The sequence below is a fragment of the Meles meles genome, chromosome 19 (genome assembly GCF_922984935.1).
Source record: "Meles meles chromosome 19, mMelMel3.1 paternal haplotype, whole genome shotgun sequence".
NCBI lineage: Eukaryota > Metazoa > Chordata > Mammalia > Carnivora > Mustelidae > Meles > Meles meles.
Window position 1 is genome coordinate 41,835,495 of NC_060084.1, and position 27,060 is coordinate 41,862,554.

The 27,060-nt window shown below is 52.7% G+C and overlaps 1 protein-coding gene across 1 annotated transcript; it reads left to right on the forward strand.

Annotated features, from left to right (window-relative positions):
• Nucleotides 1-1,646: 1,646 nt before the first annotated feature.
• On the forward strand, nucleotides 1,647-27,060 carry LOC123931814 (WT1 interacting protein). Its single transcript, XM_045989409.1, has 8 exons — nucleotides 1,647-2,397; nucleotides 7,729-7,830; nucleotides 20,711-20,778; nucleotides 20,931-20,993; nucleotides 21,157-21,287; nucleotides 22,123-22,174; nucleotides 22,834-22,902; nucleotides 25,978-27,060. Exons 1-8 carry the CDS (start codon nucleotides 1,731-1,733, stop codon nucleotides 26,116-26,118), a joined length of 1,293 nt encoding a protein of 430 aa, XP_045845365.1. The 5' UTR covers nucleotides 1,647-1,730; the 3' UTR covers nucleotides 26,119-27,060.

Genomic DNA, 27,060 nt, shown 5'->3' on the forward strand with positions numbered 1-27,060 from the left:
ATTTACACTCGAACCAGCAAAACATGTGCCAGTTTCACCACGGTCTTGCCAATATTTCCATTTTAAAATATTAGATAATGTGGTCAGTGAAATGTGATATTTCATTGTTGATCTTCATTTGCTTTTCTTCTCTCCGAGTGGAGATCATTTCTCAGGGGATGGCTCCTCTGGGTATTTGCTTCCCCCAAACGCTTGCATCCACCTGTGCCTGCCCCCCGCACTCTGAGCTCCGCTGGGTGGTGGGTTGGAATTCTGCGAGATCTGAGAGGCGCTGGGAAGGAGTTTCCTGGTGAGACACCGCTCCAAGGCTAACTGAGAATGGGCCACTGCGGCCTCCTCAGCAATGTTGAGGCCACAGGTCCTCCCCCTATTCAGGATCCCTGCGCCCTGAGACACTGTCAACGTGTCCTGAAATTCTTTGAGCAGAAAGGAGGTGCCTGCAAAAGAGGAAACTCTTCCACGCAAGTCGTTTTCCTGAATCCGCCAGGTCATGACAGATAATGGTTTGCTTTTCCCAACAGGCTGTGTGAAATACGCACGGACTTTATTGCTTGCGTTTTGGGGAGACAAAGCCCTAGTTACCTCCCCGCCGCCCCTCTCTCCCAGTGTGGTCCCCAAGGCCCCACCATGGTGTCCCAATACCTGGGGGAAGGTAAGGGCTTTCTGGAGCCTCCCTGATGCCTCACCCAAGCCGCTGAAGGCAGGTGCTGGAAAAAGGGGGTGTCCTCGCAGCTCTTCCTGATTGCCTGTCGGGGTGGCCACATCTGGGGCTCACCGGTCCGCTGGCTTAGCCTGAGGCCTGCTTCCGGCCTGGCCTGCGCACAGCGACCGGGCGGGAGGACCAGTCGCCAACCAACCCCAGCTTCCAGCTCTTGGCGCCTTCCCCACCAGTCCACCCCTGCGGACCGATGCGCACCCACATGGCTCCCAGACGGGCTGTGGCGGGGGCAGGTGGTGGTGGTCGAGGGGTCACTCGAGGTCCTGGGGGGCGCATCCGCACGAGACGCGCAGGGTCCTCCTGGGTCCTGAAGCGGGAGCAGCACTTCTGGCCCGGGCTGAACTAGGCCGGCCCTGCGCCCGAAACGCTGGCGGCGCTGGTTAGTAAGATGGGAGGATGTGGGAACCGTGTGTCGACTGCTCGTATTTCTTACTCCGGCCCGGGGCTGGGGGAGCTGCCTCCAGCTCAGCCCGTGGGAATCCCGGGCCTTTCCAGAGGCCCGACGGCCCCGGCGCCCGGCCGCGCCCGCCTCTGTCCGCGGCGCCACAGCCGCCGCTCCGGCCCCCGCGGCCAGCTCCCGGCTGCACGCCCCGGCGTCCCAGCCCGGCCTCCGCACCCCTCCAAGCTCCGAGCAAGAGCGCCCCCGCCGCTCCGCCGCCGCCGCCGCCACTCCCCCCGCATTCCAGAGGCCGCAGCGCCGTCTCCTTCCTCGCATTCCTGCCCCCACAAAGGAGTCCCTCCGCCCCCCGCGCGCCCGCCGGGAGGAGGGGGCGCGGCCCGGCGCCTCGGAGCGCGCATTCCTCCGCCGCGCGCGCCACTCAGCGGAGCGCCGCGGCCCCCGGACCGCGCGTGGCCGGCCGAGCGACCCCGGCCCGGCGCCGGCCCAGCCCCGCCCCGCGCCCAGGGGTCCCGGGGCGGGCTCCGGGCTTGGGGCGGACGATGCGGCGGCGCGGCCGGAGCGGCGGCGGGAAGCGGAGGCGGAGGTGACGCGCCAGGGCCGGCGGGCCGGGCCATGCAGCGCTCCCGGGCGGCCGCGGACGAGGCGGCCCTGCTCCTGGCCGGGCTGGCCCTGCGGGAGCTGGAGCCGGGCGGCGACTCTCCAGGCCGGGGTCGGCGGGGGCCGCGGCCCGGGCCGGGAGACGAGGCGGCGCAGGCGCTGGGCCGCAGAGGGAAGGGCGGCGGCGGCGGCCCCGAGGCCGGGGCGGACGGACTGAGCCGTGGGGAGCGAGGCCCGCGGCGCGCGGCGGCCCCCGAGCTCAGCGCGCAGCCCGCGGGCAGCCCGCGGGCCAGCCTGGCGGGCTCCGACGGCGGCGGCGGCGGCAGCGCCCGCTCCAGCGGCATCAGCCTGGGCTACGATCAGCGCCACGGTAGCCCGCGCTCCGGCCGCTCGGACCCGCGCCCCGGCCCCGGGCCGCCGTCGGTGGGCAGCGCCCGCTCCAGCGTGTCCAGTCTCGGCTCCCGCGGCTCGGCCGGCGCCTACGCCGACCTGCTGCTGCCCGCCGCCGGCCCCGCGCCGGCTCGTTCCCCGGAGCCCGCGGGGCCGGCCCCCTTCCCTCTGCCTTCGCTGCCGCTGCCCGCGGCCCGAGAGGGCGGCCCGAGCGCGGCGGAGCGGCGGCTGGAGGCGCTGACCCGCGAGCTGGAGCGGGCGCTGGAGGCGCGCACGGCGCGGGACTACTTCGGTGAGCGAGCTCGGCCGCGCGGTCCCGAGCCCCCCGCGGTCGTCGGGGTGCGCAGCGCCGGGAGAAGCGTGGCTCCCGTGGCGGGGCGGCGGTGGTGGTGCTGGGCAACAGGGGGTGTGAGTGCGCCCCGCGGGGTCCGAGGTTTACTTAGAGCAGCGACTTCGCCCGTGGATCTCCGGCCGGGGAAGGGGTTCTAGCAAAGTGAGTTGATGCCCTCACTGTTCTTCACTTGGAGAGTAAGTCAGGTCAGTAGGCGGAATAAGCCGTTTTCGGATCATTTCTTCATCCTCAGCGCTTGCCTCTGCTCGCGGTGCTTTGTGACCGGCTGGGCAGCCCGGGCCGTGTAGGAGCCCGCGGTACTGGTGTTCCCGTAGCTCCCAGCAGTGTGGGGAGTGGACAGGAGCAAGGAGGTGGGCTGAGCCAGGTACCACCGGACCCTCCTGACCCGAAGCTTTGGTAATGGCAGTGACTGGGGGCAGAGTGTGTGAGGGAGGGGAAGCCCACCCCGAGGTGTAAGGGGACCAAGCCGGTGACACTGGGCTGTCTTCGCTCTGGGCTGTGCTGCGTGTATGGGCTGGGAATCCTGCTGCGCTGCGTTTGCAAAGCCCACCAGTCTCTGACAGCCTGCATTCCCAGTCTGACCCTGGCCCCTCCCTGCCTACCTAGTTCTTTAGATAACTTGTAGGTCTCTTCTTTAGGTTCGAGATCCCTCCCCGCCTTACTGATAAGTAAGCGGGAAGGCGGAGGCCCCTGGCTTTGGCGGGGGTGGGAGTGGTTATCACGCGGAGCGGGACAGAGGCTGCCCGTGGGTTTGTATCTTTCGTGCATTCATTCCAGCCAGCAGCTCAGGACCGCCCGGAACTGGATCTTGAGGGAGGAGGAAGCTGTTTGTGACAGGCTAGATGGGGGCATTCCAGGCGGACAGAAGAATGCGGGCCAAGGGAGGCGAGTGAGAATGGGCATTGTTCCACTCTGCGCCCGGGGCTGCCTCCGGGGAGGGCTCAGGTGTTCAGGGGAATGTCTGCGCCACAGGGTCTGTCTGTCTTTGCGAGGGGGCTCCCGCGGGAGGGTTGCAGGCTCATCCGGGAGCGTTGGGGTGAGAAATGTGTGGGTTGGTAGGTAGGTCTTGCGGCTGCCGTCTGGTGGCCTGGGAGCGCAGAGATGGGTTGGGAAGCTGTTGCCTCTCCTGCCAGGCAGATGCCAGGAGCCAAAGGTGCGGTGGTGTTCTGAAGAGGACGACTCCAGTGCTCTCTGCTGGAGGACTGCTTGTCTCCTGTCCCCCTGCACTACAGGGCCCAGGGCGGCTGCTGGAGGGGTCTTTGTGTGAAGCTGAGGTGGCCGGCCCCAAGCTCGTAATGGGAGAGGGAAGGAAGGGCTGAAGCTGGTAGGTCATCCTTGCTAAAGGAGCCACCGAGCGGCCGAGGAGTGGGAGGTGAGGGATGGTAGATCTTTTTTTTCCCCCAAGAGAAGCCAGATCCAGGTAACATTTTCCTAATTTATAAGAATTTGGGCAGCTACTGCATACTGCCGCATACATATTGCTGATAACTTAGTGCTAATAAATTTGAGTTCTTGGAGCTATAAAAAGTAGCAGTTTCATACAGTTGAGCTCGAATAATGCAAAGTTCTGCAAAAGGAAGTCGGCAGGTAGCATGAGCTCCAAGAGATGTCCGATATTCCACAACCTCAGTGTGCTTGTTCCTTTCTGGGCTATCTCCCCCCCACCCCCCCTTGGCCCTGACAATTGCTGACCTCCTGGTCCCTCTCTCCGTTCATTGACATCTTTGGAACGCTCCCATCTCTCCTCACCAAGTTCCTCTGCCCTTAACCGGCCAACAGCCTCAGGCTTCTGGAACCTTCCCCCCCCCCCAGAACTTCTAACTTTGGTGACTTCTCTCCCTTCTCTCGAGCCCCCTCCTCCCAGGGCCCCACCCTGTTTTTGCTTGGTTTTGGCGGTCTTCAGTGCTCACTGCCACCTGGTCTCACTAGTACCTCGGGTTCCGGACCCCCTCTGCCCTGCAGAACCTTGACTCTGAGTCCATGCCACAGCACCCTTTTTTGCTGCTATAAGGGGTGGGGTGGGGTGATGGTCTTGAACTCCTGTGATCTTCTGGGCACCACCCGTCTTCCTAAGCCTTGGTCTGTTCCCTCTTTGATTCCTTCAACAACGTTCCTGTCCCTCCGGTTCCTGGGCTCGCTTTTGACTTTGCTGTGAAAATTGAGGTCAGCAGTTGGAGGCTGCCTGTTACCCTCAGGGTGTCAAGTCCACGTCCAGATCTGAGGACCATGGTCATTTCACCTCCAACCCCCACCTCCTCCATCTTTGGCTTTCCTCTTTCCACTGGCCCTTTTGCTTTGGTTAATAAGTATATACAAGGGTCTTCCGTGAAAAAGAAAAGAAAGGAAAATGAAAGAAAAGAGGCAAGGAAGAAGCCCACCCACCCACCCCAGTTTGGTCGCAGACCCTCTGGCACTCCCACCTCTTCCCATCCCAGCATCTGCTCAGCATCGCCTTTGCTCACCCGCCTGCCGTCGCCCCTCCGCTGTCTGTCCCCCCATCACGGGACTGAGCCGACTCTTGCACAGGAGGACCCTGTGACGCCCCAGCCCAGCCGCTGTTTGCCAGGCCTTGGCCTCTCCCTGTTCATCCCAGAGGTGGAGTCCACTCTCCGAAATGCTGTACCCCCTGAATTTTGTGTGGACTCCGTGCTCCTGGTTCTCTTTCTTCAGTGTCTTTTTATTGAAGTGATGCAAGCACATATTTAGAAAACAAAGCAAACGGAAGTAAAAATGAATCGTTCAAAGTCATTAGCCTCCCCTGTTGCCCCGCCTCGGGTCCTGGTTCCCATGGGCAACTGACTTTCACTCTTCACTGTGGATTCTGGTCACTTAGGAGGGGGACAAGGTCAGGTGTTCGAACTTGATGGACTCAAGAGTAAGGGGGAGTCGTGGGTCATTTTCACTTTAGAAAGAGGAGTCTAGCAGCGGTTTGCGGGAGGGACCGTTGGGGGCCAGGTCTTGAGGACGCTTTTGAAATGGCCTTTGGGATGAGAATTGGTGATGCTGAATCAGGCTAGTGGCAGTGAGAGGAAGGAATGAAGTGGAAATTAGGTAGCAGAGGAGCTGAGATTCAGCGTTGGGGGATGACAAAGGGAGGGGACACCTGGATGTCACCCCGAAACCCAGCCGCGTGCCAGTGCTGTTTCCCCAGCGGGGACCCAGAGGCGAGACCGGTTTTACGAGAAATCCACCAGCTCCATAGTAGTCTGGGACCAGCTGGGAGGTGGATCCATGACTCAGGAGAGAGGTCAGGGCTGGGACAGAGCACCCGGAGCCCTCGGGAGGGGTGAGGTGTTGCGGTGGGTAGGACCCCAGGGAGCCCAGGAACCGCTGTGTGCGGAAACCTTGCGGGCCTAGTGTGTTTGACATCCGCATTTTCAAAACATGTAAGTTAGTAATTCACTTCAGTGTGGAAAGATGTCACATACAAATGTAGATTTCTAGCTTCTTTTGAAAATTTGGCCTCTTTAGCAGCTCTGGCCCTGCGTTCCCACCCAGTAGCCATCCACAGCCGAGGCTCTGTTCTCCATTCACCTGGGTCCCCATCCGCCGCCTTGGCGTTCCTGCCTGGTTTTGAGGGCATCAGAGCTGGCCTTCCCTCCCCTGGGGAGGCTGAGGCAGGGCGCTCCCACTAGGGCTGGGACGGGAGATGTGGGTGTGGGTCCGATCCTGGAAATGGAAAAGGAGGAGCTGGTCCACCTCGATAGCAGGATCAAGACGGGAAGCCTGGAGGTCTGCACAGTCAGGAGCCCGCTGAGTGTGGACTGAGCTTTCTTGACATGTAGTGCTGATGGGGGAGAGGCTCCCCCACGGTTAAATGCTGATGAGAGAGATCTGGAAGAAGGCAGGAGGGAGAGGGGGAGGGCAGAATGTCCTGGAGCAGCCAGCAGACATAGGGTCCAGAGGGCCAGTGGAGCCCATCTTCCTGTCCTGAGGGGTATGGGAGACCCTGGGTAACTGAAGGGGGTTTCTGGGCTCCCCCCCCCCTTGCGTTCTGAGTCCCTGGCATTGCTGGTCACCCTTTCCCTTACCTCCCCTTCCCCACCTGCTGGGCGCTGTCCTGCTGGGGGTCGTCCGGATTCCACCCAGTGATCCCAGATGCCTGCACGGCACCTTCCTCCCACTTTCTGCTAGACTTAGCTCAGTTGTCACCCTGGCACTGGGGCCTTCTCCGTCGTCATCCTATTTAAGACACACACTGACAGATACTTAGCCAGCCGTGTTTTCCTCCATAGCACTTATTTACCTGCTGTCGGCTGACCCCTCTGTGGGCTCAGAGGCTCCGAGGCTGGGGACTTCCTTGGTGCGTGGCAGAATCTCTAGAACCTCAGCGGTGGGGCATGGGGGCAGCCAGCAGTGTCCACGTGCTGGTCGAACAAGAGAACAGACGCCCCTTCTGCTCCGGAGGAGGAAAGCGTGGCTGGGGAGGCTCAGCGACCCTGCCCTGGTTGTGCCCAAGTGCGCTTTATTCTTTCTGGCCCAGAGATGGCAGAAAGGATTTTCTGTCAGTCCAGGAACAGCTCACTGGTGAGGAGGCTCAGAATGACTTTCTGGTATAAACATGTCATTAACAGGGGCGCCTGGGTGGCTCAGTCGGTGAAGCATCTGCCTTCAGATCCCCCATGATCCCAGGGTGCTGGGATCGAGCCAGCCCTGCGTCCGGCTCCCTGCTCCGCGGGGAGCCTGCTTCTCCCTTTCCCTCTGCTGCTCCCCTCCCCGCTGCTAGTGCTCCCTCTCTCTCTCCCAGATAAATAAATAAAGTCTGTTTATAAAAAAAATGTCATTAATATATATTTTTTGTCAATATTTTTTTAAAGATTGTTTCTTGAGAGAGCTGGAGCGCATGCGCACTGCGAGTTGGGGGGCGGGACAGAGGCAGGGGCAGAGGCTGAGGGAGAATCTCCAGCAGACTCTGCACCGAGCCTGGAGCCCAAGGTGGGGCTCGATCTCACCACCCTGAGATCTCGACTTGAACCAAAACCAGGAGTCAGACACTGAAGCGACCGGGCCGCCCAAGCGTCCGGCGTGTCATTAACATCTTACTGGCAAGGACGGTGTTGGGGAGCCCTGACTTGGTGCCAGTTTCTCTGCTTGCCTCTTTGAATCCTCAGACAACCCCAGGCGCAAACCCCAGGATGCTCCATATGGTTCCCACGTCAGCCATTAATAACTGAGCGACGGAGGCCTTGGGAAGTGCATTCACCCGAGGTCAGGCAGCATCAGGACCGTGCCGGTGCTAACCTCGGCTCTCTCCTGCCTCTCTTCCCACAGGCATTTGCATCAAGTGTGGGCTGGGCATCTACGGAGCAAGGCAGGCTTGCCAGGCAATGGGCAGCTTGTATCACACGGACTGCTTCACCTGCGACTCCTGTGGTAGGTGACCTCTTCCTCGGCCCTCCTGTGCCGCGGGCCCCCTGGCGCCTGAGTCCCCTGCACGTGGACTGTTCAGCCCTGGCCCCAGTGGGGTGTGGAGGAGGCTGAGTTGTAACCTCCTTACCTCCAGGCCTCTGCCGGGCGGGGGTCAGGGGGTGAGGTGTGGAACCAGGCAGGAGAGCCTTTTGCTGACCGCAGGGAAAGCTGCAGCCCCCCGCCCCCTACCTTGGCCTTGGGGTCTCCGTCCCATGCCAGGCTATTGACTTCTCCTGGCTGCCTGGGTGTGGGGCTGAAATTTCTTTTCCTGTCATATATTTTTTCCCCCAATTTGACACACAGTGTAAATATAAATGTTAAAATTTAACCAAGACAAAGTTCAAAAAGGAAAAAAAAAATGGCTATCATCCAACCAACCTAATAAAGCCGCCCTCAGAATTCTCCTACCGTTCCTTCAGGCTTAGCCCCCAAGCAAATGTCTCTCATTTATTTACAGGAAGCATTTTAATATTTTATTTTATAGAGGTGTGATACATGCACAGTGTTAAGTAGCTAGTCCTGAGAAGCTATTTTTGCAAGAGCAAAAAAACCAGTCACCTTTCCACTCCTGGTCCCATTCCCCATGGTGTTTGTTTTAGCAATGTTTAGAATCTAGTAGACACCTTCGTATCTGTAACAAGCATACACTGTCCTTTTTTTTTTAATTTTAAAGATTTTATTTATTTATTTATTTATTTATTTATTTATTTACTTATTTAACGCAAGCAGGGATGTGTTCTTTTTAGCCTTACTTTTGCTATGACAGATGAAGAACACTGTCCGTTTTTCTTCCTTCCGTTTTCTCAGTGTCCTCCCATCAGACACTGCGGTTAAGTCAGTAAACCAGGTTTATGTTACTTTGTTTAAAAATTCACTGCAGAGCCTAGAATTATACTGTGATTACATCTCTCTTCCCGCCCCCCCCCCCCCAGTCTTTTACTTTTCCTGGGTTTTTTTTTTTCCCTTTTTAACCTCCCCCCCCCCCCCCGTATTAGTTTGTTTCATCATATCTTCACTTTCTGCCCCTCTCCCTGGAGGCTCCATTATATAAGGCATCCTACTGAATTTCCATGGGGAGTCTTGTCTGTCTGAATTGGTTGCCCTCTGGACCCCTGTAGATTCCCCACTCCGTGTCTTCCCATGTATACTCTGCATTGAATCCACTCTTTTCTGGAAGCTTTTAGCTGGGGATGACAGAGAAGCTGCTGAGAAGGCTTAAACTCAAAGAATATTTTTTGGCTCAGTAGAGCTAGCTTCAGGTTGGGATTGATCTGGTGGCTCAAGCCCTTTGAGTAGCTTTGCTGGGTTTTCCTTGGGTTTGGCTTTTTCCTTGGGGCAACTTCTCTTATGGTGGTGAGATGTCTGAGGCAGCTTGAGACATCCATTGGCACCCCACTAATCTGGAGGAAGAAGGGGCATCTCTTCCGGTCATGCTTTTGGAAACCTCTTTTCCAGAAAGTACATAGCAGGGATGCCTGAGTGGCTTAGTTGGTTAAGCATCTGCCTTCAGCTCAGCTCATGATCCTGGGGTCCTGGGATCTTGCTCCTTGCTCAGCAGGGAGCCTGCTTCTCCCTCCGCCTGCCTCTCCCCTTGCTTTGCTTGTGTGCTGTCTCGCTGACAAATAAAATCTTGAAAGAAAGAAAGAAAGAAAGGAGAGAAAGGAGAGAAAGAGAGAGAGAGAGAAAGAGAGAAAGAGAGAGAGGAAGAGAGAGAGAAAGAGAAAGAGAGAGAGAAAGAAAGAGAAAGCGAGAGAGAAAGAGAAAAATAAAGAAAGGAAGGAAGGAGAGAAAGAAAGAAAGAACAAGCGAGCATAGCAAATATTTCCTTGTATGTCATTGTCCAAAGCATCTCACACATCCATTCCTGAACCGAGTTCTTGGGTGGTGGGAGGGCTATGATTGATTGACCGACATGCCTGAGTCTCTGAATAAGACCGTAATAAGGGAAGAGGAGTTGTTTTTATGCTAATCAAGACCATCCATGGATAATGGGAGTGATCTGGGTTTCCCTTAAGTGAACCAGGTTGTCTGAGGTAAGGTTGGAGACTGAAAAACTTGGAGAAGCAAGGAATCAAAGCGTAAAACATTGCCTACCAAGATTTTCTATCGTTACCTAAGAAAAGGCACCTGGGAGGACCGTTCTGAATTCTGCTGTGTCTAAAATGCCTTTACTCTACCCTCATACTTTCTAGATTGGGAACAGATTTCCAAATTTGAAACAATTTTCACTCAGCGTTTTTTTTTTTTTAAGATTTTATTTTTAAGTAATTTCTACATCCAACATGGGGCTTGAGCCTACAACCCTTAGATCAAGAGTCCTACTCCCCGAGGACGGAGCCAGCCAGGCACTCCTCACTCAGCATTTTGAAGTCATGGTTTTATCTTCCAACAGCCGCTGTTGCTTCTACATTTTGATGCCATCCGGATTCGTGTGTGTGTGTGTGTGTGTGTGTGTGTGTGTGTGTGTGAGAGAGAGAGAGAGAGAGAGAGAGAGATCAATCCAGGTTTCCTTTGAGAAGCTCTGCGGAGGAAGAATGTCGTGTTGCACAAAACCCAGCTATAATGGTGTCTGGAAACAGCCATGTACTGCATGGTTCCAGGGACACCATTTACGTAGATGCAATGCAGTGGTGCTTCTGAACTTGTACAAGACAGCAGCAGCCTGACTTGGGACATTTTATTTATATTTGTTACAGGGTTTTAACTATTGTGGTTGTGCTGGGCACACACAGAGCCCTCTTGGACTAGACATTTGCCCCTTCAGTTCTGGGAATTTCTTTCTTTTCTTTTTTTTTTTTGGTACTATTTATTTTATCCCCCTCTTATTTCCTCCAGAACTGAATTCACCAGTGTATAATCAAGATAATACATTATGTCCAAGGTGAGTTTATTTGAAGAATACTAGGGTGGATTCATATTAAAAAAATCATTAATGTAGGGGCGCCTGGTTGGTTTAGTCAGTAGAGCACACAACTCTTTTTTTTTTTTTTTTTTTTTTTAAGATTTTACTTATTTGAGAAAGAGAAAGCAAGTAAGAGAGAGCATGAGCAGGGGGAGGAAGAGGGAGAAGCAGACTCCCTATTGAGCCGGGAGCCCAATGCAGGGCTTAATCTTAGGACCCTGGAATCATTTCCTGAAGACTGGCATCAGTCTTCAGCTCACGTAATGAGCTGAAGCCACCCAGGCACCTGGAGTATGTGCTTCTTGATCTCAGGGTCATGAGTTTAAGCCCTACACTGGGTGTAGAGTCTACTTTATAAAAATTCATTATGTAATTCACTTTGTTAATTAAAGGAGAAAAGCTGAACATTCATTTCACTAGGTATAGAAAAAGCAATTGGTAAAATTTAACATTGATTCATGATGCAAATCCTTAGCAAACTAGGAATAAAAGGGAACTTTCTAAACCTGACAAAAGTTGTTTACTAAAAATCTATGCAGGGGCGCCTGGGTGGCTCAGTGGGTTAAGCCTCTGCCTTCGGCTCAGGTCATGATCCCAGGGTCCTGGGATCAAGCCCCACATTGGGCTCTCTGCTTATCAGGGAGCCTGCTTCCCCCTCTGTCTCTGCCTGCCTCTCTGCCTACTTGTGATCTTTCTCTGTCAAATAAATAAATAAATAAAATCTTTAAAAAAAAGTCTATGCAGGGCGCCTGGGTGGTTCAGTGGGTTAAAGCCTCTGCCTTCAGCTCAGGTCATGATCCCAGGGTCCTGGGATCGAGTCCCGCATCGGGCTCTCTGCTCAGCAGGGAGCCTGCTTCCCCCCTTCTCTCTGCCTGCCTCTCTGCCTACTTGTGATCTCTCTCTCTGTCAAATAAATAAATAAAATCTAAAAAAAAAAAAGTCTATGCAAATATCATACTCAATGGTGAAATTAGAGAAAAATGGACCTTTAAATGAGGAAAAGACCTTTAAATGAGGAAAAGACTACCCGCAGTCATGTCTTCTATTCAGCGTTGTACTAGAGGTCCTAGTCATTGCAATAAGACAAGAAAAATAAAATATACCATATTCATGGATGAGTATTCAATAGTGTAGAGATGTTGGTTTTTTCCAAATTGATCTATAATGCATTGCAGTTACAGTTAATCAGGCTTTTATGAATTTGACAAGCTAATTCTAAAATTCAAATGGAAGAGCAAAAAGGCTAAGAATAGTCAAGATGATTTTGAAAGAGAGCAAGTTGGGGAAACTTCCACTGTCAGGTCTCAGTATGTGTTGTCATTGATTTCTTTCTTTCTTTTTTAAGATTTTATTTATTTATTTGAGAGATAGAGTGAGCGAGAGAGGGAGAACATGAGAAGGGGGAGGATCAGAGAGAGAAGCAGGCTCCCCATCAATTAGGGAGCCTGACGTGGGACTCCATCCTAGGACTCCAGGATCATAACTTGAGTTGAAGGCAGTTGCTTAACCAACTGAGCTATCCAGGCACCCATACTGATTAATTTCATATGGTATTGGTGCAGGGATAGTCAGACCAGGGGAACCAAATGGAGAGTCCAGAAACAGACCCATATCTGTGTGAACACTTGATAGGTGATATAGATGGCATTGTAGATGGTTTTGGGAAAGTTGGTGATCCATCTGAAAAAATCAAATCAAATCCAGCTGGATCAGAGACTTAAATGTATAAAGAAAAACTTGACAGTTTTAAGAAAAGATAGCTTATTTTTACTAGCCTTCTGGTAAGGAAGTTTTTGTTCTTTTTTTTTTTTTCATAGAAAAAAAGCCAAATGTAAAGGAAGGGATTGAAAAATTTGACTACATCAGAATTAAAAAACCCTGTTTATTAAAAGATACCATGAAATGGGGCACCTGGGTGGTTCAGTGGGTCAAAGCCTCTGCCTTCAGCTCAGGTCATGATCCCAGGGTCCTGGGATCGAGCCCCGCATTGGGCTCTCTGCTCAGCAGGGAGCCTGCTTCCTCCTCTCTCTGCCTGCTTCTCTGCCTACTTGTGATCTCTCTCTGTCAAATGGATAAATAAAATTTAAAAAAAAAACTTAAAAAAATAAAAAGATACCATGAAGCATGTGGTAAAACATGCATACCTTCCAGGATATTTAAAATACTTTCTCATATCAATTAGAAAAAAAGTACTGATAATTTAAAGTGTTCTTTTATAGTTTGACTCTGATGTGTCTAAGTGTGGGTTTTCTTTTATTTGTCCTCTTTGGGATTCATTTTGACTACCAGATCTGAAGATTCCGGTATATATGTATGTATGTATGTATTTGAGGGGGGGCATGAGTTGGGGAGATGGACAGAGGGAGAGAGGCAGAGGAAGAGGGAGAAGCAGACTCCCCACTGAGCAGGGAGCCTGACTTGGGGTTCAGTCCCAGGACCCTGAGATCATGACCCGAGCCAAAGGCAGAGGCTTTACTGTCTAAGCCACCTAGGTGTCCCTGAAGATTCAGGTCTTTTATCAATTTGGGGAAAATCTCAGCTATTTCATTTTCAAAAATTGCTTCTCTCCCATTCTCTTTATTATTTACTTCTAGAATTCAAATGGAGAATATTAGACTTTCTCATTCTATTGTGTCTTTTTTTTTTTTAAGATTTTATTATTTATTTGTCAGAGAGAGAGAGAGAGTGGGCGGGCGTCAGGCAGAGGGAGAATCAGACACTCTGCTGAGCAAAAAGCCTGATGTGGGACTTGATCCCAGGATCCTGGAGTCATGACCTGAGCTGAGGGCAGACGCTTAACCAACTGAGCCACCCAAGTGTCCCATTTTTAAAGATTTTGTGTATTTATTTGAGAGAGAGCCAGCTTGAGCAGTGAGGGTGGGCGGGCGCAGAGGGAAAGCAGGGAACCCAATGCAGGGAGCTGAAGGCAGATGCTTAACCGACTGAGGCACCCAGGCACCCTCTATTGTGTCTCTTAATTTCTTCCTCTCATATCATCCATTTCTCTGTCTCCCATTCTGTTTAATTTCCTCAGATCCGTCTTTTGGAAGCTAGAATCCAGATCACTCATTTTTTTTTTTCTCTTCAGCTGTGTTAATTCTCCTGTTGAACTCTTTGTTTGAGTTTTTCATTTCATTGATTGGATTTTTTTTTTTTAATTTCTAGAAATCTTCTTTGGTCCTTTTTTCAAATCTGCCTCAACTTTGATAGTGTCTTGCTTTTTATCAAGATTGAAAATACATGAAGAGTGTAAAACATATTAATCTTGAGTGTGTTACAGCTTGATACATTTGTACCTGCCTGTGTGCCCGTGTAATCACCATTCGGGTCAAGTGTAGAACATTTCCATCACTCCAGAAGATTACCTTATGCCCCTTCCAGGCATCAGCACGTGACTTTTAAGCTGTTCCCATAATTTGGTGATTGTAAATAAAACTGTCGTATTGTGTCTATGTCCATTGATGGATCTTTATATTCTTTTTTTCTTTCTTTTTCTTTCTTTCAAGGATTTTATTTTTAAGCTATCTCTACACCCAACATGGGGCTCGAACTCACAACCCTGACATCAAGAGCCACATGCTCTACTGACTGAGCCAGCCAACCGGTCCTGTACTTATTTTTCTAGCAATGGAGTTTCTGGGTCCTGGAGTTACGTTAATATATGCTACTAAGCAGTTTACCATAGTAGACGAAGCAATTTTTTATGCCATTGGCAATGTATTAGAATTCCAGTTTTTCCTTATTCCTGCCAGCATGTAGCGTCACCAGTCTTCAGCCATTCTAGTGAGGGTGGTGTGGTATTTTATTTTATTTATTTAATTTTTTTATTTGACAGAGAGTGATCACAAACAGGCAGAGAGGCAGGCAGAGAGAGAGGGGGAAGAGAAACAGGCTCCCGGCTGAGCAGAGAGCCCGATGCGGGGCTCGATCCCAGGACCCTGAGATCATGACCTGAGCAGAGGCTTAACCCACTGAGCCACCCAGGCACCCCTTCCTAACCTATTCTTGCTTTATTACCTTCTTAATGACATCTTCTGCTGAAGAGCGATTCTTAGGGAAGTCCAATTTATCTTTGTTTGTTTTCAGTTATCGCTTCTAACATCCTGTCCAAGAAGTCTTTGTAGTCTCGGGTTTTGGACATCTGTTTTTATTTTGCAAGTATGTTAAATACACATATTCTGTATCTAATAATCCCAATGTCTGATGTCTTTGAAGTCCTACTTCAATTATTCATTGTTTCTTCTCACTCTTGGTCATGATACCTTGTCTCTTCCCATGTTTGCATCATTTTTGATTGTGGAAGTGTGTCCGTGGGAATCGGTTGAGGGCTGTGTGGAGGAGGATTTCCCCAAGGAGAATTTTATTTTATTTATTTATTTATTTTTTAAGGTTTTATTTATTTATTGGACAGAGAGAGATCACAAGTAGACAGAGAGGCAGGCAGAGAGAGAGGAGAAGCAGGCTCCCTGCTGAGCAGAGAGCCCGATGCAGGGCTCGATCCCAGGACCTGAGATCATGACCTGAGCCAAAGGCAGAAGCTTAACTCACTGAGCCACCCAGGTGCCTCTCCAAGGAGTATTTTAAAACTTTAGTAAGGGAAGTTTTAAACTTGAAGAGGGGGAAAATTGTTTTTCTTTTACGAGCATTTTTTTACTCACGGACTTTTATTCACATACACCATGTTTTGCAATACAGCCCTCACTCTCTTTGATGCTCAAATTTGGCCAGAAGAGGTTCCTTCAAGTTGGTCTGTGTGCCCTTTTGGCAAGCCTCCATCGGTCTTGGAGCACTTCTTTACTCTGGCACGATGTTTCCGGTTTATCTTTGTGTGTGTGTGTAACTGGGTTCCATTTACAGATCTAAAGTGTGTAGTTCAAAGACTTTGGATTCGTGTGTACTTTTTGTATCTCACACCCCTAACAAGGATACAGAGAAATTTGAACACCCTGGAAACTCTAGTCCTGCCCTTTTTTAGCTGATGCCCAGTGTTTCCCATCACACCTGCCTGATCAGTGTTCTGATTTCTACCACCACGGATTAGTTTTGTCTCTTCTAGAACTTCATATAAATGAAGTCATATATTATATACTATTTTATGGCTGATTTTTTTTATTTTTTGCTAAACATTTAATTATTTTTAAAAAATCCCTGTCTTTTTTTTTTTTTTTTTCTAAAGATTTTATTTATTTGACAGAGAGATAGGGCACAAGTAGGCAGAGTGGCAGGCAGAGGGAGAAGGAGAAGCAGGCTCTCCGCTGACCAGGGAGCCCAATGTGGGGCTCGATCCCAGGAGCCTGGGATCCTAACCTGAGCTGAAAGCAGACGCTTAACCGATTGAGCCATCCAGGCGCCCCACCCCCCACCATGTCATTTTTCAAAGATTTTATTTATTTGTTTATTTTAAAGATTTTATTTATTTATTGGACAGACAGAGAGCCCAATTAGGGGGAGCAGCAGGGAGAGGGAGAAGGACCCTGGAATGAGGACCTGAGCCGAAGGCAGATGGTTAACGACTGAGACACCCAGGCGCCCCTCCAGATTTTATTTTATTTTTAAGTAATCTCTACACCCAACGTGGGGCTTAAACTTACAACCCCAAGATCAAGAGTCGCCAGCCAGGCGCCCCTAACCCACATATTAGCTCACTCCTTTCTACTGCTGAATAGGATTTTCTTGTGTATGTAACTTGTGGTACATTCGCACACTGACAGATTGTGCTCTGAACATTCCCGTACAGGTCATTTGTGGACAAATGTTTTCATTTCTCTCTCGGGTAAATTCCAAGGAGTGGAATTTCTGGGTCAGAGGCTAAGTGTATGTTTAACTTCATAAGAGACTGCCAACGTTTTCCAGAGGGGTTGTGCCATTTTCATACTCCCACTAGAAATGTTAGAGACTTGGTTATTCTACATGTTTGCCAACAATTGGTATTTTTGTCTTTTTAATTTTAGCCATTCCGATGGATGTGAAGTGATATCTTGTGGTTTTAATTTGTGTTTCCCTGATGACAAATAAGGTTGAGGAGCTCTTTGTCTGCTTCTTGGCCATTTATATCTTCTTTTATGAAGTCTGTTCAGGTCTTTGGCTCAGCTATTGAATTGAAAGTTACTTTAAGTCTTTTATTACTTAGTTGTAAGAATATGTATATCCTGGGGCACCTGGGTGGCTCAGTGGGTTAAAGCCTCTGCCTTCGGCTCAGGTCATGATCCCAGGGTCCTGGGATCGAGTCCTGCATCGGGCTCTCTGCTCAGTGGGGAGCCTGCTTCCCCTCCTTCTCTCTCTGTCTGCCTACTTGTGACCTCTGTCTGTCAAATAAATAAAAATATTAAAAAAAAAAAAAAGAATATGTATATCCTGAGTACAAGTTCTTTTCAGATGTATGTTTTGTGAATATTTTCTCATAGTACTTTTTTTTTTTTATGTAGGCTCCAGACCCAACATGGAGCCCAGTGTGGGGGTTGAACTCACGACCCTGAGAGAAAGACCTGAGCTGAGATTAAGAGTCAGACACAGGGGCGCCTGGGTGGCTCAGTCAGTAAGCACCTGTCTTCAGCTCAGATTATGGTCTCAGGGTCGTGGGATCAAGCCCCATATCGGGCTCCCTGCTCAGCTTCTCCCTCCCTGACTTGCCTGCTTGTGTTCTCTCTCACTCGCTGTGTCTCTCTGTGTTAAATAAATAAATAAAATCTTCAAAAGAAAAAAAAAGAGTCGGACACAACTGACTGAGCCACCCAGGCACCACCCTATTTTCTTCCTTTTTATTTTTTTATTTTAAAAAGATTTTATTTATTCATTTGTGAGAGAGAGCGCACAAAGAAGGGGAGCGACAGGCAGAGGGAGAGGCAGGCCCCCCACTGAGCAAGGAGCCTGATGTGGGGCTTGAACCCAGGACCTTGGAATCATGACCTGAGCTGAAGGCAGATGCTTAACTGACTGAACCACCCAGGTGCCCCTATACTTTTTTTTTTTTTTAAAGATTTTATTTATTCATTTGAGAGCAAGAAAGAGTGTGTGTGAGAGAGAGAGAGCTGGGGAGGAGGATGTGGCAGAGGGAGAGGGAGAAGCAGACTCCGCTGAGCAGAGCCTGGCGTGGTGCTCGTTCTCAAGACCCCAAGATCATGGGGCGCCTGGGTGGCTCAGTGGGTTAAAGCCTCTGCCTTCGGCTCAGGTCATGACCTCAGGGTCCTGGAATCGAGCCTGGCTTTGGTCTCTCTGCTCGGTTGGGGGTCTGCTTCTCCTCCCCCCACCTCCCCTGCCTGCCTCTCTGCCTACTTGTGATTTCTCTGTTAAATAAATAAATAAATAAAATCTTTAATTAAAAAAAAGAAGACCCCGAGATCTTACCTGACTAAGCCACCCAGGCGCCCCCCCATACTATACTTTTGTGTATAGTGTGAGGTTAGGAATTGAGTTTCATTTTTGTTCCATATTTCATTTTTTTCCTCCAGTTGTCACAGCACTATCTGCTGAAAAGACTTCGCTTTCCCACATGTGTGTTTGCTGAAATATTTATGGGACTATTTTTGCACTCTGTTCTGTTTTGCTGATTTTTCCGTCTTTCCTAACCCCTGTGTTATGCTGTCCTGATGACTTGAAGTCTTAAGATAGGTAGTGTCAGTCTTCCAGGCCTCTTGATCTTTTGAACGATTATTGGGCTATTATCCTAGGTTCTTTGTGTCTTTATATAAATTTTAGAATTGGAAGTCAGCCCTCAGCACAAGGGTTTGTACGAAGAAAAACAAACGGAATAGAATCGGCATGTCAGTTTCCACAAAACAAGTAACAGTACTGGGATCTTGATTGAGGGGCATTGCATGTCTAGGTCAGTTTGGGGAGAATGATAGCAGAACATCCGAAGCCATGAAGATTGTCAGGGACTGAGATTTTTCTCCCCACTTGCAAGCTGACATGTTCATCGGCCACTGTTGGGCTGATGCTGACTGAAGACAGAGCCTCCTGGGGCAGAGGCTCGCAGCCCCGCAGACGGAATGAGCTTCACGTTTGAATCCTTTTGCGTATGCCCTCGAGGCCCACAGGGGTGATGCAGAGGGGCCCACGTGGGTACGTCAAGGCTAGGGAACCCTGAACTGAGGGAACCCGATGTTTTATAATGGGCTTTCAGCAAAGCTCTCAGACCCTTGCTTCCGAGGAGCACATTATGGGTATTGCACTGGACAGCAGACACACCTGCTTTCCACTGCAGAGGGCAAGAAGCTATCTGGCTTCTAAGCAGTGTGTTTCACAGATGTCCTCGGGGAGGTAATTCAGAATGAATGCTGCCGGTCCCCTGTACGGTGGGCAGAAATGCGAGAGCCCCAGCGGGGAGCGGCCCTCCCGCAGTGGTACAGCATGCTCTTTACAGAGATCTTCCGAATTTCTCTCAGCCAAGTCTGGTGTGGCGTGGTGAGGGTCACAGCCGTCTTTTATTAAATGTACCCCCTCAGTATTTTTCAGGGTTTGGGGTTGCTATTATGAATGCAGTTTTAAAACTTCATTTTCCAGTCATTTGTTAGCCAAATATACAAAGATAGTTGGTTTTCACCTTCTGACTACCTATCCTAGAACCCTGATACACTCATTTATTTGTTCTAGTAGGGTTTTTTGTTTTTTAAGATTTTATTTGTTTGTCAGAGAGAGAGAGGGAGAGCGAGCACAAGCAGGGAGAGAAGCAGGCTCTATGCTGAACAAGGAGCCCAGTGCTGGGACTCGATCCCAGAATCTCAGGAGCATGACCTGAGCTGAAGGCAGACAGACACTTAACCGACTGGGCCACCCAGGTATCCTCTAGTGGGGTTTTTTTGGGTCGATTCCTTACAATTTTCTATGTAACATAATCATATCCTGATTAAAGACAGTTTTACTTTTTCCTTTCCAATTTTTTATTTTTTAAATTTTTATTTTTATTTTATTATTTATTTATTTATTTATTTGACAGACAGAGATCACCAGTAGGCAGAGAGGCAGGCAGAGAGAGAGGGGGAAGCAGGCTTCCTGCTGAGCAGAGAGCCTGATGCAGGGTTTGATCCCAGGACCCTGGGATCATGACCGGAGCCGAAGGCAGGGGCTTTAATCCACTGAGCCACCCAGGCACCCCAATTTTTAAAAAATTTTTTTGCCTTGCCTTATTGCACTGCTTAGGCCTCTAGTCCAGTGCTGAATCCCCAGGGGAAGAGCATGTCATGTTCGACCCTGATGTCTGGTGTCCGCTGACGGTTTCTCTCAGGTGCCCTTTTTCAGGCGAGGAGGCTCGCTCCTGTTCCTGGTCAGGCACTGTGGTCTTTCTCCCGACTCTGATGGGATGCCTCTAACGGCATTGCCAGGTCTGTTAGGGCCCCTGCTTTGACAGGACCCCTCTTTCACTAGGGCCTTCGTACCTGGTAAGAGTTGTCTTGATGTTCACAGACGATGACACAGCATTCTGGAACATCTGCTCCAGTCCCACTAAAGTGAATCTTTTTTTTTTACATTTTTCACGAGATTTATTGATTTATTTTAGAGAGGGAGAGAGAGACGGAGACAAAGACAGAGACCCCGGGGAAAGGGCAGAGAGACTCTCAAGCAGACTCTGCTGAACATGGAGCCTGACCTGGGGCTCGATCTCACGACCTGAGCCAAACCCAGGAGTCCACAACTGCACTGCCCAGGCATCCCTGAAACAAATGTATTTTTAAAAATTAACCTGAACAGTTTACATTTGAAAAACACTCCCTTCATATATTTGCTCAGACACCCTCATCATAATCTTGTCAATCTGTTATGTTTAATTGTTTAAAAAATATTTATTATTAGCACAGTAGTAACCTAATATTAAAAGGAAATGTTAAAATTTGTCCATAATCTGCTTCTCATCGGTCGGAGAAGAATCCTGAGAAATGGAAGCAGGGGCTCCCTCCCCGGGTTCCAGCGGCCCAGGGACGCCCTTCTCGATCCTTGTCCTTGCAGGCAGACGACTTCGAGGGAAGGCGTTCTACAACGTGGGTGAGAAAGTCTACTGCCAGGAGGACTTCCTGGTGAGTCAGAGCCGGTCCCGGCCGCCGTGGGTGAGAGCAGGGGAGGTGACCCTCCTGCTCCATGTGGAGACCTGGGGCCAGGAGGCAGGTGCTGGCTGGGCGGCGAGGGCCCCTTTGTCACGGGACATTCTGGATCCTCTGTCCCCTCTCAGTACTCGGGGTTCCAGCAAACAGCTGACAAGTGTAGCGTGTGCGGACACCTCATCATGGAGATGGTGAGAACCTCCCCCAGCCTCCTGGAGCCCCTCTGCCACGGGTGGTCTTAGGACCCACCCATGCCCCGTTGCAGACCTGCCAAGGGCTCAGAGCCGGAGCCTCTTCCGGGGGCTGTGCTGAGCCTTCCGTCTGCACTGACCCTTCAGTGCCTCCCACCCCCAGATCCTGCAGGCCCTGGGGAAGTCCTACCACCCAGGCTGTTTCCGGTGCTCGGTGTGCAACGAGTGCCTGGACGGGGTGCCCTTCACCGTGGACGTGGAGAACAACATCTACTGCGTCAGGGACTATCATACGTGAGTAGCCAGCGCTGGGGGGGCAGGTGGGACTCTCGCTGTGTCTCCTGCCACCCCAGAAGCAGTTTTCCAACTGGCCTGTCCGTATGCCCTCCATTCTTGGCCTGGCCACTTGCAGCTTCCCTTTGTGCACGCAGTGGCTGGGGCAAGGCTTGGATCTCTGCCTCGAGCCCTCTCCGGGATGACCCCGCTACCAGCCTTCTCTTTCCCCGTCTCTTTCCTCTCTCTGCTCTCTCGGCCTTTGCCTGCCTGTTCCCTCTCCCCCTAGAAGGGGGTGGGACTCCTTGGTTGCCCCGCCCACATCTGTCCCTCCACTCCCAGGGGCAGGCGAGGCCCCTTCTGCTCCGGATAGGGGCTTGGATTCTCTGCGGCTGTCCTTTCCCTGCCTGTCGGGGGTATCCACATGAGCAGCCAATCCATTGTCCCCTGCTGGGGCTCCAGGCCCAGCCCTCTGAGCTCAGCCCTCTGAGCTCTGGTCCCGTGCTACTGCCTTGCACTGGGTGGGTGCCCTGTGCAGATCCCTTGGACTCAGTATGGAGCCAGGCTTCACAGGGGTCCTAGCGAGGGGAGGCCCAAACCTGGACATGAGGGGACAGGGAACTCACAGGGAGCATGAGGAAGAGGGTAGGGAGAACCTGAAGCCATCCTGGAGGAGGTGATGGGCAGATGTGAGTTGGGGAGCCAGATAAAAGGCCAAGAAGTCACCAGAGAGGCCGCGCCCAGCCCAGTGTGTCCACACAAGGAAAGGGGTCCTGATGCTCTGGGTAGGTCTGCCTCAGTGACCTTGGCCTTTGGCCACTCAGCTGGTCCCTTCTGGTTTCCTTTATCCCTCCAGGGTTTTTGCGCCAAAATGTGCCTCCTGCGCTCGTCCTATCCTTCCTGCACAGGTAGGAGCCACTCATGGGGTGACGACCAGGTGCCTGGCCCAGTCCGGCCTTGGCCTGGTTCCGCTGGGGTTGGCCCCGATCTTGGGAGGGATGAGCAGATGCCCCTGCCCCACATCCCTCAGGGCCTAGGGCTGTGCTGTGCCCACCAGTGCCCAGGTGTCCCTACACGAGTCAGAGAGGAATGGTGACCCTGGGCTCCATGGCCCATGACAGAAGGCTCCCGGGGTCTGTTAGCTGTGCAGGCCGAAGCGGCGGGCATAGCAGGCGCGAGGAGGACGTAGTCCTGGGTGGGGAAGTGCTCTCTTGGCCTTGTGGCTCCCACGCCTGCTGGTTCTGCCCCAGGCCACTGTGCCCGGAGCAGTAGGCTGGGCCACGGTCCTCCCTGACCGCAAAGAACAGAGAAGGACGCATGTGTGCACCCTGACGCCCCTGTGACTGCCCCTGTGACCGCCCTCGTGGACACATGTGCGTGTTGTGGGCAGAGCTGCACCAGGATGTCTGGACGTGTGTCCCCGCTGCCTCGGTCCTGCCCACGGAAACAGCAGTCAGGGCTCACGTGGGTGCGGACACACGTCTGCTGGGCTGGCCCGCGTTGGGTAGGCGTGCGCCCCTCAAACCCTGGGGCGCTGATTGCGTGCAAACCCTGTCTCATCCTTCAGGGCTGTGAGACCACCATCCGGGTGGTGTCCATGGACAGAGACTACCACGTGGAGTGTTACCACTGTGAGGTGAGCACAGCCCCCCCTCCCCGCCCCCCAGGAATGCTGGTGGCTGGGGCGGCCCCCCTCTCCACCTGGAGCTCCTTGTCACTCAGGTTCTGTGGGCGGCCTCCTCCTCTATGGTTCCGCTCCCTTCGCCCTGCCCTCCCCAGGGAGCCCTCTCCCTTCTCCCCAATATGTTCTCAGCCCCTGTTTCCCATCCAGTCACATATTTACTGAAGATTTGCGGTATGGGGGATGCTGGGGTTGTGCAGAGAGTAAAAATCAGGTGTCTCCACTCTTAGGGCGGCGGTGAGGGCTCGGGCAGTATCCGGATAGGGTCAGTATTGCCATCGGGGTGACTGGTCGGAGGGCATAGGAGGCCTTGGAGAATCAGGGAAGGCATTCTGGAGAAAGTGAGGCCCGAGCTAAGGTTTGCAGAATGAATGAGTTATCCAAGGAGTCCGCGAGGCTTCCAGGCAGTGGAAGTGGAACGTGCTTATGGGTGAAGGAGTCACGAGAAGTTGGCAGGAGCGGGGGACATAGGGCTATGCTGGCTAAGGTGTGTGGACTTATCCCGAGGTGGAGAATGCTCGAGAAGGATGACACAGTGGTGTGAGCACTTTGAAAAGGGTTCTCTATGCTGGGCAGAGAATGAATTGAGGAAGAAGGCGTGGGGCTGGGGTTCTGTGGGGAGGACAGAGGCTGGTGGTGTCAAGGCTGTGGTCCTGGGTTCAGGGTAGAGCACTGAGTTGTGTGATGGTCAGGCTTTAGAAGGGACTGGACTTGGGCCATGACTGGACGTGCCAGTCTAGGGGTTAGGAGGTGTCCATGAGGACCCCAGGAGAGAGCGAGGGTGGGAGGTGGAAGGGAGAGTTGCTCTCTTAGTACACTGGGGACACCTGAGTGGAGATGTCCTTTGGGGCAGCTAGACGTGCTGGAGTTCAAAGACTCTGGCTGTAGGCGCAGGAATTTGGGAGTCATGAGCACACATCGCTCTCTTTCCTCTCTGATACTCTGCCCTGTGGTTTCTCATTGCCTTGGCATCCCCAGACTCCCAGGGCAAGGAGACCAGTGGGCCCTCTTTGGGCAGCATGGACAGTTTCTTCAGGTAGTAACTTGGGGCAGTTGTAGGCTTCACCTCATGAATCTGCCTTCTCTCAGAGATCACTCACCTCCCTTGTCAGTCATCCTAGGTCTGACAATCAGTGTTCCTTATCTTTGACCTGGTTTTTCATTGTTAAAGGTAGGATGGGAGAGTCAGTCCTTGTTACTGTCATGGCTGGATGCCTGAGTCCCATCATGAACTTGAAGCTGAAGCCAGGGGAGTGAATGAAGTTTTCTAGGGAGAGGCGTGGGGGTAGGAGTGGGGGTTCAGGATAGCCTAAGGAACACCAACATTTAGGGGGTGCATGGAGGCAAAGCAGCCATACGGAGAGGCTGAGAATGAGTGAACGGAGGTAGGAGAAAAACCGAGAAAAGCATGTTGGGTTTAGGGCCCCAGTGCAAAGCAGGAGGGTGTGTCTGTGAGAAATCTTCAGTAGCTGTCAGGGGTCTGCTTGGACCCAGGTGGCCTTGGTTGGGGTGGCTGGCCCAATGGGAACTAGAATCCTGCTGGGGGACCAGGGAAGGAGGAGCAGGAGCAGGCATGGCCTACAGAAGGGCCTCGGTGTCCTCTCTGACAGTACCAGGGGATCCAGTCTGCTTCCTGAGGACCATGGGATCCCGCTGGGACCACTAAGCACAGGGAGGGTCGATGCTGAGAGCCAACGAACAAGGCGAGTGGCAGGTGATATGCAGCCAGAGCCTCGGGGCTACTGCCCCCAGGGAGACCCTTGGCCAGGAGCAAGGGTGTCGGGGCCCTCTTGCCTGGCCCCTCTCCGGCATGTGGCAGTTAGCAGCAGGGCCTGATGGCAGGACAGGGCGATTCCTGGGATGTGACTCGTGTGGAGCAGGACAGCAGGTGTTGGTCTCAGGGCCTTCAGGGAACAAGTGTCAAAGCAGGTTAGCCCTGGATGTGATGAGAGTGTGATGGAAGGGGTCTCCGTGGGCTGGGGGCAGAGGAAGGAAGAAGCTGGGCAGTCGGCCCTGCCCCAGTCCTGACAGCGCACTCCCCACGCTACCATTTCTGCTTCCTGCCAGCCTAAATTTATGGCGGTCCAGTAAGAATCTCACAACTTGCTAAACAGAGGCAGTTCGCCTATAAAGTATACCATAGAGGTCAAATGGTAAGGCATGGGACAGAAAGCACAACTCCTTGTGTACTGGATCTCTCCTGATTTTTCTCCTCCATCTCTTAGGGTGCTGCGGTCGGATACCTGGCCCCTGTCCCCGACCCCCCAGTCACCAATGAGCCCTATGTGGTGGGATCCAGGAGACACTTCTCAGTTGTCATTGTCCTGACCTCTCAGTGGCTTTCTGCATGCCGACCCTCCCTCCCTGACTCTCTTCACTGTGCCCTTGGGACCATCTAATTTTGGCTTTCCTTTTATTTTCCCCTCAAATCCCTTCGGCTCGAGTCTTCCTCCTCTTTCCGCTTGGTGTGGGAGCCTCTGTGGCTCAGCTCTGGGTCCCCTTCTCTTTTCCAGTTATCTGCACTGCCTGGGAGACATAACCGGTTGTTTGTTGTTTTTAAGATTTTATTTATTTTAGAGAGAGAGTGAGCAGGAGGTTGGGGAGCAGAGGGAGAGGGACGAGCAGATGTTGGGCTGGATCTAACCACCCTGAGATCAGGACCTCAGCGAAAATCAAGTCAGAGGCTCAACCGACCGAGCCTCCCCAGCGCCCCAATCGGTTGGTTGTTGTTAAAAGCCATCATCACATTTCTGGGCTGATACCCGCGTGGACGGCCCAGCCCTCCCGCAGAATCCAGCAGATTCCAGAGGGATGTCTGGCAACCGCCCTCCTCGCTGCCTCCTTTGGAAGACTGAGAGGCATCTCCGGTCGGCTGGGGCCGACACGGCCCCAGATCCCCCAACTCAATCAAAGCCCAAGTCCTTCGGAAGTCGCACGGGGGCCCCAGAGATCCGCCCCGCCCCGTTACCCTCCTGTGCCCTCCCGTGCCCCGCTTACTTACTCCGGGATCGGGGCTGTGTTCTTCCCTAGGACTGCGGGCTGCAGCTGAGCGGGGAGGACGGACGCCGCTGCTACCCCCTGGAGGGCCACCTGCTGTGCCGCCGCTGCCACCTGCGGCGCCTCCGGCCCGGCCCCCTTCCCTCACCTGCCGTGCACGTCACGGAGCTCTGAGGGGGTGGGGGAGCCCCGCGGGGGCCGCGCGTGCGTGCGTGTGCGTGTGCGTGCGTGTGTGAGAGCGCGCGCCCGGGCGGGATGGGTGACCAGGTCAGTGTACGAGCTCCGCGTCCCCGCGCGCGGCTGCCGCCCTACCCCCACCCCCGAGCCCCCCCCCGAGCTGCCGTCGAGGGGCCGGCCCCGCGGCGGAGCTGCTTCTATTTATTCACCGTCTGTGCCTCCTCTGGCCGCTTCCTTTCTTCCTGCCCGGCCCGCCCCCCCCCCCCCCACACCCCACGCCAGCTTTCCGTTCCCAGGCCCCTGAGCCCCGTGGCCTCGGGCAGGCTCCCAGACCAAGTGCAGGGGCGCGGGGCGCAGGACCGCCCCTCCCCGTTTCCGGGTTCAGAAGGGGGTCCCCAGCTCAGACCGCCCCTGGGGGGCAGGGGTGGGCTGGCAGGCGGGGTTTGGCGGGGGGCCCGCGTGTTTGCGTGTCTCGTAAGAGCCTTTGGTGGGTGGGAAGGCTGTCCTCTGCGGGTGGGGTCACAGGAGGGGGTGAAGAATGACACCTTTGGTGAGTGGGGGCTGCAAAGGAGCCCTGCCTTTGGCCACAGTGGCATTTGGTCACCGGGATTCTATGGGTGATTTCAGCCACCATCCCGCCCGGGTCTCCGCATCCCTGGCTCCTGGCTTGTGGACCGCCCCTCCCTCCGACCCCCTCCGCTCGCCCTCCTTCAGCCTTGGGAAAAGAACCTTCTCACGCAAATTCCAGCCGCAGGGCTCTGGGTCAAGAGAGACCACGAGGGGGCGCCCTGTCCGCGTGGCAGGGGCGAACACCTGTTGCAGGAAAGCGCTGCGTATCAGGCTCCACGACAAAAGCGTATGATTTGACTTAAATTAAGTTTTTCCTCTGAGAATGTTTTCATTTTCTTTAAAAGAATATAGTTTTCTTCTAAAAACTTG

What these genes read in the sequence shown, in the direction of transcription:
- LOC123931814 (XM_045989409.1), top strand. Translation starts at nt 1,731, where the DNA reads ATGCAGCGCTCCCGGGCGGCCGCGGACGAGGCGGCCCTGCTCCTGGCC. An exon ending in GACACCTCATCATGGAGATG is followed by an intron (nt 20,994 to 21,156) that starts GTGAGAACCTCC and finishes TCCCACCCCCAG; the next exon opens with ATCCTGCAGGCCCTGGGGAA. An exon ending in GTCCTATCCTTCCTGCACAG is followed by an intron (nt 22,175 to 22,833) that starts GTAGGAGCCACT and finishes CTCATCCTTCAG; the next exon opens with GGCTGTGAGACCACCATCCG.